The sequence below is a fragment of the Zonotrichia leucophrys genome, chromosome 1A, assembly GCF_028769735.1.
Source record: "Zonotrichia leucophrys gambelii isolate GWCS_2022_RI chromosome 1A, RI_Zleu_2.0, whole genome shotgun sequence".
In the NCBI taxonomy this organism is placed as follows: Eukaryota; Metazoa; Chordata; class Aves; order Passeriformes; family Passerellidae; genus Zonotrichia; species Zonotrichia leucophrys.
This window is the reverse complement of record NC_088170.1, coordinates 17,911,975-17,923,419: the sequence shown is the minus strand read 5'-3', so window position 1 is coordinate 17,923,419 and position 11,445 is coordinate 17,911,975. Positions and strand designations below refer to the sequence as shown.

The 11,445-nt window shown below is 46.6% G+C and overlaps 1 protein-coding gene across 1 annotated transcript in view; it reads right to left on the bottom strand.

Moving 5' to 3' along the window:
• CD9 (CD9 molecule) overlaps positions 1-11,122 on the bottom strand; it is a 21,506-nt gene extending 10,384 nt beyond the window's left edge. The window contains exons 1-2 of the mRNA XM_064701791.1: positions 10,958-11,122; positions 804-903 (exon numbers count right to left, since the gene is read on the bottom strand). Coding sequence (XP_064557861.1) covers positions 804-903; positions 10,958-11,023 — 166 coding nt within the window. The 5' untranslated portion in view covers positions 11,024-11,122. The remainder of the gene's footprint in view (positions 1-803; positions 904-10,957) is intronic.
• Between the last annotated feature and the right edge of the window lie 323 nt (positions 11,123-11,445).

Genomic DNA, 11,445 nt, shown 5'->3' with positions numbered 1-11,445 from the left:
CTCAGCCTTTCCTCATAGCAGAGGTGCTCCAAGGGTCTGAACACCTACAGGTGACAATAACCAAATTATGTGTGTTCCCCTGCCCAAGGTTAAAAGCAACTGTAGAGACCAAAATCAAAGTTCAGACAAAATCCAGTTCATTTAGGAATTCCCATGACATTAACAAACTAAAACTGTGTGTGTCCCTAATTAATGACCTTACAAATGCCTTCCACATGGTTCAGCTAAAGCTACATTGATCCACACTGGCTGGACTAATTCTTATATGTACCAAGATGTTTGGGCATTCAGTTCAGGATGAATTAGGAGATGTGGGGTTTTAAGAGTTAGACAACAGTGATTAAGGGATTAAGCCTGACATTTCTTATCAGTGCTCCTTCTGAGAGATGAGGCAACAGGAGTTGTGTTTTGGGTAGCTCAGGTTGGTCACTCTGGAGAAAAAATATTAATTACACAGTTTAGCATGAAACTTTGCTGATGCATATGGTGATGAGCATCAGGAAGAAACATCCTCTGTGTCCTCCAGGAGCCCCTGGGATTACAAAATGTTTACTGACAGCAACAGAGACAAACTATTGTGGGAAAAAGGCTGAAGAGCCAAGAAACCACTCACACAGCAGCACTGCTGTCTGCACAAGAGCTCACAGGGGAAGCTGCGCCCAACACCAGCGAAGGGAAGCTGGTCTTGGGGTGTTTAAGGCTGTTTTGCCTTTTTACCCTTTAAGAAAAGCCAAGGTTTCTGAGCAGCCTGGAAATCAGGTCACAAAAGTGTGACCTATCCCCTGAGTGATCCCCCAGCTCACCTGTGTAAAACTTTGTGTCAGATTCCAGTTCAAAGACGCTTTTGGTCTGTGAATCAAAGTGAAGCCATAGTCCAACTGCAAGCACTGCTGTTCCTGCAAGCTGTAAGAACAAGGAAGGCTTGTTAAATGACACCAACTAATCCACCTGGCTTTGCATGGTAACAAAATCAGAAACAAACACAGGATACAGCTTTTATTTAAAGAGAAGGTAACAAAGGACAAGCTTAAAAGCATGGGAATACCAATGCATGAACAAAGTCCCAGACATGAGGCACCTTGTTGACAGAGGCATTTACATAATATAAACACCAATGCCACAGGAGATCAATGTCATTCTTGTTCCTTTCTGAAAATATCCACGGTTTAGCCAAGTGTCAGTATTTTCACTGATCCTTACACACATTGTTTTATTCTGGGTGGATGCAGACATTGCATGGCTTAGTGACCTTAAAGCTTCATACTGAAGAGCAAGTGTATCACAAGGAAAAGTGCCTTGTAAGGCCAGCCAGAAGTTTTAGTGTATTAAATAGACTGCTGAGAGTTCAGTCCACCATAGAAGGGAGTTCAAGAAGAGTGCCATTCTTGCCAAACATGATAAAACCAACCCATTAAATGACCACGCTGACAGGAATAAGAAAATCCCAGCTGCAGCAGTAGAACGCTGCTGATCTGGAGCAATACAATAGAATTTTAGTTAATGTTTAGTTTAATTTCATTATCATCTCTGGCTGTATGCCTTCAGGTTCCTCTTAATATTGGTGCCTGTGTTTGCAGCAAGTCACTTTGTGTATAAATTAGCCTCTGGATGAAACATCTGGCAAAAGCCACAGGAAGTGTTGCAAAAAAGAGGGCATTGCACTCTGGTAAGGCCAATGGCAACAGTTTGCTTGGAAGAGACTGAATCCTCCTTTAAAAAGAAAAGAAATGGGGTTTTCTTGCATGTAAAAAAATGAAGAAACCAGGACAAAGTATAAAGCTGGAGTGTGCTTCTCAGCTCTTCCTTTGAAGACCATTGAACTATTAAAAAAAGCTCTACAAAGTGAGATGAGGACAGAAATCCCAAACATTGCAGCAGACATTAAAATTTTAAACTTAAGAGTGAGCAATAGGTTTATTAAGTCCGGTGCTTTGGTCAGGCAAAGCACACATGAAAAGCAAAAATAAAATCCCAACAAGGCCCTTGCAGAAAGAAACAACATTCCTGATTTACCTCTAAGAAACTGGGAATTGTTAATTAATGGCATTTTTTTAGTGGGAATATGGGCAGTGTTCCCTTGGTGAGCACCCAAGGATACAACAACCCTACTACACCAAGCCCACCTGAGAGGTGGTAGCCCAAAAGCCCCTTCTCCCTGCTGTGGAAGAGTTCCTGCTCACAGACAGCCCCAGCTTTCCTAAACCAGCTTTTCCTGTACAGCAGGAACCCAAGTGCCAGGCCGGCCTCCAAGAGGAGCTGCAGGGCTATACCTGGGAAAACAGATCAAGTGACACACAACTCAGAGAGCCAAACCCACCTGGAGGATTCCAGACCTAAGCAAAAGGCTTTTGTTGGTGTTTCTGGTGCTTACTCCAAAGGCACACCTGCTTGCCTTGCTAGGGCTACCCTGACAATATGATTAAGCTATGCTAGAGCACCTTTGTGACACAGAATGCCAAACAGTGTCATTATTTCAATTTCTTGTGCCACAGCTGCACCCTGAGGGGAGGGAGAGGTGCAAAGGGGAGCTGACAGAGAGAAGGGTTGCTGCCCTCCTGGCTGCAGCATCACTTCAAAAAGCCTTTGCCACCTCATCTCACCCCAGTGCTTCAGTTCAAACATCAGAAAGGCTTTAGTGATGGAAAAAACTCTTTGAGACTGCTGTTAAGTCATCCAGTATTTAATAACACTCTGCTTGAGGGTCCCTTTACTGGTCATCCAGCAGTTGTCAGCTTTTATAGCTGATCCAGATCCCCATCATTAGAAGAAGCCTAGAGCCTCTGCTGGTTTTGCTAGGAACTCACAAATTGTGAAGCCACAAGCCTGAACATCCAGCTCTTCTCACCTACCAAATTTATTTACAGTTTGACAAGTTCCAGTGCTTGAATAGAGAGTTCTGCAAATGGAGCAGGGCACAGAAAAGGACTGTAAAACTAAAGAAACTCTTAAACCACAATGTAGCCATGCAGATAATCTTAAAATTCCAAGCAAAGTAGAAGGTTCAGTTAATGCCCTCCAGAAAAAAAAACCTGGTCTGTTCACATTGGGCAGAGATGATGTACCTAATATAGGTCCTTTCAAAACACAATTTTAACTCTTCCCCACCACGCCATAGAGGTACATGGCATGTTTTCTCCTTGGAAAAGCAGTCACTTAATCACAGAAAGACTAAGAAGGTGCCAGGGAGACCTGAGACTTACAGGATCACAGAACAGTGATAACACTTTATGCCAGTGAACTACTGCACAGCACTAAAAAATGGGATAGAATTACACAGACTGATAATTCTCTGCATGGTGGATTAGAAATAAAATGCAGCTCCTTCATGCAAGAAGAAGAGACTTTCTGTCTCAGTTTCTTAAGGAAAGCAGACATGTTCTCAGTTTGTGCTCTTCCTACTCAGACTGACCACTGAACTAAAAAAAAAAAGCAGTTTTGGAGCAGAAGGCAAGAAACTTGCAGCTTCAAGTTTCCATCAAAACAAGGGAGAAACGAGGACACAGCAACACCAGCCTCTGAGGAAAAGCACAGCCCCATCGGCACTTGCCAGCACTGCTGGCCAGTGTGGCACACTAGAGGCTGAGGCACAGTCACTCACACTACGGCAACAAGATGGGATCCGTGCAGGAATGGTTTGGGAGCTGTGTTTTTCCTTCCTGGGAAAGGGGTGCAAAGCCCCCAGCTTCAGCTGCGTGGAAGCAGATCACCAGACAATCTAATTGTTAGGTTTTTGCTTGGTAATCCAAGGGGATTCCCCATCTAACAGATCTATTTTGACACAGGGAGTTGAGCAATACTGTGCGTTTCTAAGTAGCTCTATCCTGCACTGAAAGAGAAATTAAGCAGGAAGAGAACACCACTGTATTCCTGAAAGTAATCAATTTTGTCTGGTTTCACACACACAAAGAAGAGTGTGCTTATCAGACAGGTAAGTAGTATGTTTTTATAGTGACAACTACAGCAAAAAGAGCTCAGAAGACAGAGTTGGATTTTTTTTTTCCCAATCTGGCCAAAACGTGAAGTTAAAGGGATACTGCTCACTCGCTGTTTTGGAGAAGTTTGTGGCAGTGATCTTCCAGTAATGGCATGTCCTGGCACAATTACACTACTGACTTCCCCGCTCCAGCAAACCAGGCTTCCTTGTTTTCGCTAACCACTACTCCGAGCTCATTCCTGCTCCGCTCGGATGTTCCACGGCTGCAACAATGATAAAACTACCTGGCCACTCCTCTCCTAGCCCTGTGGAGGCTTGTCAGGTTGTTTTTTTTTTTCATTACATGCAAACACACCCCCTTTGCTCCTAAAGCTCGCTCCTGCATACAGCTTTCTGTCTGTTACAACGGGAAAACCAGCTTTTTTGGTCTATCTTCCTTACTGACATAGCCCTGCACATTCTCTAGTGAGCCTTCTGTGCAGGACTTCCCTCCTCTCATCCATCCCACTGCTCTGGGGCATCCCCCTTGCTTGGCCTCTGGTACATCGAAGGGTGTGTCCCAGCCTTTCCTGTGAGAAGAGATAACTGAGAAAGGACCTGAACCAGTCAGGATACACTTGAGATGAGAAAACCTGTGTATCCTGGAGGCAGCAGCCACACAGAACACTCTGCCTTCCTCCCCTCATCATTCCTGGCTAAACTGAGCATGAGTTTGGACTGTGCCACAGCACTGACCACTACCAAACAATTCCCAGAGGATTTCTGCCCCGCTCGGACTCCTGAGGTTTGGCAGATATGGCCCCCCAGCAGAAGGCTGGGGGGGCAAAAGGGGGCAAAAGGGGGGCTTTGCCCTTTTTCCATTTTTCACACCTTTAGGCCAAGTTTACATACAACTTCTACCAAGCTCATGGCATTACCTCCAGCATAAGGTATGTCATAATGTGAAAATAAAGAAGTCAGTCAGAAAGAAATACTATCAGTGTTGTCAGCTAAATATGGTATCTAACAGAACCTTTTCTTGAAGTAAAAAGGTATGTCAGGCTCAACACTACTGTTCCATATATAGGTTTACACCCAGATGTGACAAGAAGGAATTAAAAAGTCACCACCTTCACTTGATAAACACTTGAACTTTCAGCTAAAAATCAGGTTGCATAAGAATTTACTTCTCACTGTTTTAGACTGAACTAAGAAAGCCAGAACTAGATCTATAATGGTGCAAAGTACGGGCAAAGAAATCGAGAACATTATGAGTAGTAATGAACCGTTTCTATCCTTTTACTGGCTAGTACTCCATAAATAAACCCCCATAAACAGTAACTACAAGTGAAGCTCAATACCACTCTAAACCCTCAATTACAGAATTAGTGTTATCCACAACAGCACAGGTTTTCAGAGTTTTGAAACAGCTCCTTAACACTTGTGCTATGTGGGCTTGCAGTTATACAAGAAACTGCAGTTATTTTCAAACTAGTTTGGAAAATAGTGGATTGGAAAGGAAGTATTTTCTTTCTGCTTAGCTAGTTTCAAAAATGTTGTGGCCTATGTTAATGCCACAGCACCTTTTGCAATAAAATGGTCCTCCAGTACAGTACGAGAAGCATTAGAAAATTCCTGAACCACTGCCAAGACTAGTGTCCATTTCATACAAGTTCCTATTCAGAGGCCAGTCTACTATATTTGCAATTAGAATAGCAAATAGGAGCCAGGAGTGGTGGAACTCTAAGTATCTTCACATCAGATTTCTCAAGGCAACATACTCCAAACTCCATTCCTGACTTCACAGAACTTACCAGAGTCAATACACAGTGAGCTGAGTCCAAGCAGCATTAGATTCTCACATTGTAGCCAGCAACTGCATCAGCTCATTAGAGAAAGCAAAAGCAACTAATTTCTGAGTTTTTCATATGTGCCTGCATATATACATACTAACAGACACATGCATATTTCTCTGCCCATCCTGCAAATCCTCTGCTGGAGGAGGAAAGATCCTCTGAATTGCTGTTCTTAGTGCACAAAGGCAGCTGAGATTATGGCTCAGAAAGTCACAGGTATCTTCAAACTACAGAAGGAAAAGGGCTCTCCAGGCGTAATTCTGCTCATCTTACTTTAGCAGGTACTATCACACAAAAATGCATTTATTCATAAACCAACATGGCACTCTGGAGAGTGGGAAGTCAGGACAAGAGAACTCCCCAATAATGGAAAGGAGCAAGAAAATGACTGCTCAAAACTTCAACATGAACTCTGCCTCTGTGCTATACCACTTGCTTGCCTAAAATACATTAAACCATAAATATTAGCAGCAGATGTCTTCATATTCCACAAAATCTACAAGGGGAAAACCCAGCCTTGAAATTTAACAATGCAAGGCCTTGCTTTTGTTCAGCAGCAGGAAGCCAGTCAGAGAACAGGCAGGCACTTGCCTGGTGTGATCGAAGTTGCCCAGAAGCCCACAGTTTTCCTAGGAAAAGACTTCATGACCAGGACCAACAAGCCTGAGCAAACCCAGGGAGTTAAAGGAGCACAGCTAAAGGCAGTCACTCAGTACACAACTCAAGGCAATCCAGCATTGCTCACACTAAAGTTGGTCCAACGCAACTCTGCTAAGACACCTCCACTACTCAGGTTTAAGGAACAAAATGTGTTGTTTCCATTGACTTCTTGCCAAGCTCAAGCCAGCCTGGTGGAAAAAAAAATTAGTTCAAAATTTTGTTGACACCTCCCTCCCACACCCCCAAACAGCCCCCAAACTTGTATTATTAGAAAGCAGACCGTCAAGGATGCCAGGGCTAGCACTGGCCATGCCAAGACAGCAGAGCTGTCTGCAAACCTATGTGCAAGAACATCAGCCCCAGATAGGACAGCGCAATAGCAGCAAGGAGCCTGGTGCCTGCTGCAGTCATCCCAAGAGAAAACACAGCCATCTCTACTTCCTACACCTCAGAGAGGAGAATGAACCCCAAAACTTACAGATCCATGCTTAACTGGTCTTGGTGCAAACATCCAAAAGTGTCCTCGTCCTTCCATTAAGGCCACAAGCATGTTTTAAGCCAAACTCTGAAGCCCCAAAAGTTTCAGATAATACCACGTTAGTATCCAGCCTTCCCAGCTGGAGAAAGGCCATCAGATTAATCAAGCACAAGATCCTCAGGAAGGGTTAAGAGAACAGGACAGAAGGTAGCATTTCCCAGGACCAACCTCCTAGACTACATGTTGAGCACTTATGCCAAGACACAGCACCTTGAGAGAAGAAAAATTAACAAAGGGCTGCTGAACTCCATGTTAGCAGGTTGGACTACATTATCTTAAAGGTCTTTTCCAACCTAATTCATTCTGAGATTAGCCAGTTATCCCTTGACCAACCTATTTGTCAACATCTGCTAAGGAGAAGGTATTACCACTGTACCCGCTTTTCTTCTGAAAAGGTCGTCTTTCCTGGCTAAATATTCCACAGCTCTTGCTCACTGCCTCTTTCAATACAGTCAGGCCCTACCTACTGCCTAGACAAATCATGATTCTAAGGATCTCTAGAACATTTCCATGCTGAAGATAAGAGTTGCTGATGACAGTAACCCTCCTCTTTCTTTCCCAAACATTATCAAGTTCCACTATGATCCTCTCAAGACAGGCAGACGACCAGAGCAGCCTGCAGCACTGTGGAACACCAGCATGCGATGGATTTTAGGAGTTTTACACACCATATTCCATCTTCTCTTCTTCATTTCTGAAGCTGGTTTCGCTCTGTTGACACTCAGCACTCACCTGGTGTTTTTGTAAAGCCATCATAGATTCTTTTCTCCCAAGGCTTCACTGCTCCACGGCAGCAGCTGCCTCTGAATAATTTAATTCCTATCTCCAGGCAGCTTCCTGCTGGTGCCTCCCATGGGAATTACCTGATGCCTGACTTTGGAGAGTCTCGCTGTGTCACACACCCTGCTGTGTCAGCAGGCAGCCATCACCTCCATCACCCTGTACAATGGGTGCCAGCCAGCACCCCAGCAGTACCCCCTGTGCTCCTCCAGATGAGGTGGGGCTATACTGACCATCACAGAGTTTGTACCAGGACCACTGCTTCTCTCTGCAACAGCAGAGCTGTATCTCACCACAGCCCTGCCCCCACTCCGACAGCCATCTCATTCTTGCCAGGATCTTACTCCAGGACTGACTGGTTTTCACAAGAGGCCTGAGATTTCCAGAGAACATTGAACAAGTGAACCAACACCAACCAGTCCTTGCCTTCTCCAGCATTCAGGCTTTTAAAGGCTCCAAGGCAGCAGCTTCATGAAGTCTGACTTCCCCTTGCAGTAGCCAATGTCCCACCTATACATGTACACCAGCTTTTAAAGAATCTTCTCCTTGGCTCTTTCCAGATACTCCATATGTGCTACTCTCTGGGTATCCCAGACTACCATAAAGCAAAAGCCCAGCCTCCAATTCACTGCATTCCAGCCCTCCAGCACAGAGAAGGGATGGAGAGGGGAGTTACCTAATCACAACTCACTTAAGAGTTCTGAAGTGTTTTGTGACTTTAGAGAATTGTTAATCAAACATTTGCTGCTCCTCTTGTTCCACCTCCTTTGCATCAAGCGGTCAGTTCAAGCCTGTGCAGAATTCAGAGTCAAAGAGAGCTTATGGCACAGAACTCTGTTAAAATCTTCCCCAGTAAAATAAAGTCCTGCTGAACTTGGCTCCCAAAACTTTTATTCCTGGAGCTGTTACTGCCTGGAAGGACTCCCTGAGAAACTCCCTTTTCATCATGTGTCTGAAGAGTGGTATGTTACTTGGGTTTGCTTTTGCAAATTACTCCTAAAGCTTTCCTTTGGCTGATGTTATTGTTATTTTATTAGGCTCACCAGCATTTATGAACTTTTATCTCCTTCCTTTGGATACAGCTTCAACTTTGAGGGTTTCTCTTTTTATTTCAGTAACTTCCTTTACCAAGCTGTATGAGCCTTTCTGCTTCCTCTTACCCTTGTTCAAGCCTCAATGGAAACAAATACATTCCACCTAATGCAGCATCCATAGCCATCTGCAGGTTTGGTGCAGACCCGAAATTCCTGACCTATCTTTTTGAGGCAACTTATTTCAAAAAAAGGAAGTACAGAATTGCACTTGGGCACAGCAAATTTTGTCAACATACTTCCATTACTTCACAGACTTTTCACATCTGCAAAGCCATAGAAAACCATTAGAGCCTTTCTTCTTATTAGGGTGGTACTTGCCTTTTAACGTGGCAGACCCAGAACACCTTTCTTTTTATGCTGTTCAGTGTGGAAGACCCAGCTACTTTATTCCTCCATAGAGGACACAAGGTTTGCTAACACTGTACCCCCTAAACACCCTTCCAACTGTTTTCAGCAGGCCACAATGACATGTGGTGGCCCCCCTAAGCCAAGGACCACTCCAGTCCTTGAGTGAGTCCACTCCACAGAACACATTTATCTGTGGCTGAGCCAAGCTGCTTGCATTTCACTGCCTCCTGGGGCCTCCAGACACTTACTGGGATCTCCAAAATGCATTTATTTATCTCCCTTTAATTTTTTTTCTTCCTCTTCTCTCTCCCACATCCTAGCTTGATACTGCCAGCCTCAGGAAGCCAACTTGAAAAGCCATCATCTCTCAGCTCCTCTGGACAGCAGCACCACTCTTCCATCCACTGTCACCAATACAATTCTGTACTCACGAGCATCCCTAAAGGTAGGAGCCTCAGCACTTTATAACCATGACACTCCCAAGCAACAGGTACATCCCCAGCTAAACAAAACTCCTCTCCCTATTCTCAGCCTATCCCCAGACAAGGTAGTGAAGCTCAGGTTAAGAGCTTCTTTGAGGCAATGCTGTTGTCCCAAGAATTTTTGTCCCATAAAATACTCTGCAGAAAGTCTGCAGCTTTGAAATAAACAAACAAGCACAAGGCAAACCATGAGTACTTCAGTCTCTTTTAACAAGAAGTTTAGAAACTCACTGACTGTAAGTTTCAGAGAGCGTTTTATTAGGCTTTTCCTTCTGACCAGCTCTAACCCTGCAAATGCGACAGCTCTGCTCACGGTCCGGCGAGTCCCGGGTGGCAACACAGCTTTCCTGGGTCAAGTTCTGCACAACGTTCCTCAGCTAGAACCCATCTGTGTATTCTCAACTCTGCTGCAACCCATTTCGACATTGAGACATCCCGAGCACTTTACCCATTAACATGGCAACTTCCACTCGTCCCACACAGGCAGTGCTGCGACTGACTCCAGACGCGGCTTCCCGCCGCTCCAACTTCACACCGCCACATCACAGTCACACACGCACTCCTGCACCGTGGCAAACAGCCCAGAGAAAACCCAGCTTTTTGAACCATACACTTTGCTCCTATCCATCAGGCACACAAACAGCTCCCATAGTACTTTTCCATGCATGAGCCGGCGCTAAACCTAGGTGCCCACGCCCCGAAGTGCTAGAGGACAGTCCAAACCTCTCGGCTCAGCCTTTCTCACGTTGCCTATCCAACAAGGCGTAGTAGGGCCAGTAAGCACACCGGAGACGCGATCTCAAGGGGTGCCGGTCTGCTCCGACAGATTAAACCCGAAGGGAAGCCACAGCACCCACCAACGTGAGGAGTTCACACACACGACAACCACAGGTTTGCAAGGAACCGGCTCAACCCGGGCACAGCCCAAGCACCGGGAAAGCCAACAGGGAGCCCGGCCGGCACACAGAGTTTTAGGGCGAGGATTGTGTGAAGTGCTGGGGGATATTCAGTGGGGGCGGGCTATCCACAAACCCAGCACCTTCTCCCCGCCTGATGATAAACCCCAAAAACGTGGGAAAAAAAGCGATGAGCACCCGGGCACACGCCTCTCTCCTTCGGGGGGGGGGGGGGGGGGGGGGGGGGCGGGCAGCAAGTGGAGGAAACAACCAAAACCAGGCATCAGAAAAGCAAACAAAACGCGGCTCCTGGCCCTTCCCCTCCCCTCCATCCCCGTCCCGCGGGCTCCCCGCCTGGCAGCGCGGGGGACACAGCCCAGGGGGCCTCACCCAGAAGATGAAGTTGAAGCCGAAGAGGAGGTACTTGATGCACTTGGTGCCTCCTTTGACGGGCATGGTGGCGGCTATAGACACAGCAACCAGGCCCCCAAGCTCCGACGCCGCTCCTTAAATGCGGCCCTGCCCGGGCGTCTCGGGGACTTCCCCGCTCGCCCCCGGGGCCGCCCCCGGCCCCGCCCCGCACCTGCGGTCGCCCTGCTCCGCCCCAGGCCGGGCGGGCTCCCAGCGCTCCAGCAGCGCCTCACGGGGCCGGGCACGGCCACCCTTGGGGCTCCGAGTGTCCCGGCATGGAGGGGCAGCACGAGGAACGTCAGAATCCTGCTCCCTGCCCTGCACGGCGCCGCCTCAGCAATCCCACCCTGTGCCTGGAGCGTTGTCCAAACGCTCCTGGAGCTCTGGCAGGGTTGGGGTGGTGACCACTTCCCTGGGAAGCCTGTTCAGTGCTCGAGTACCCTCTGGGTGAAAACCTTCGTCCTAAT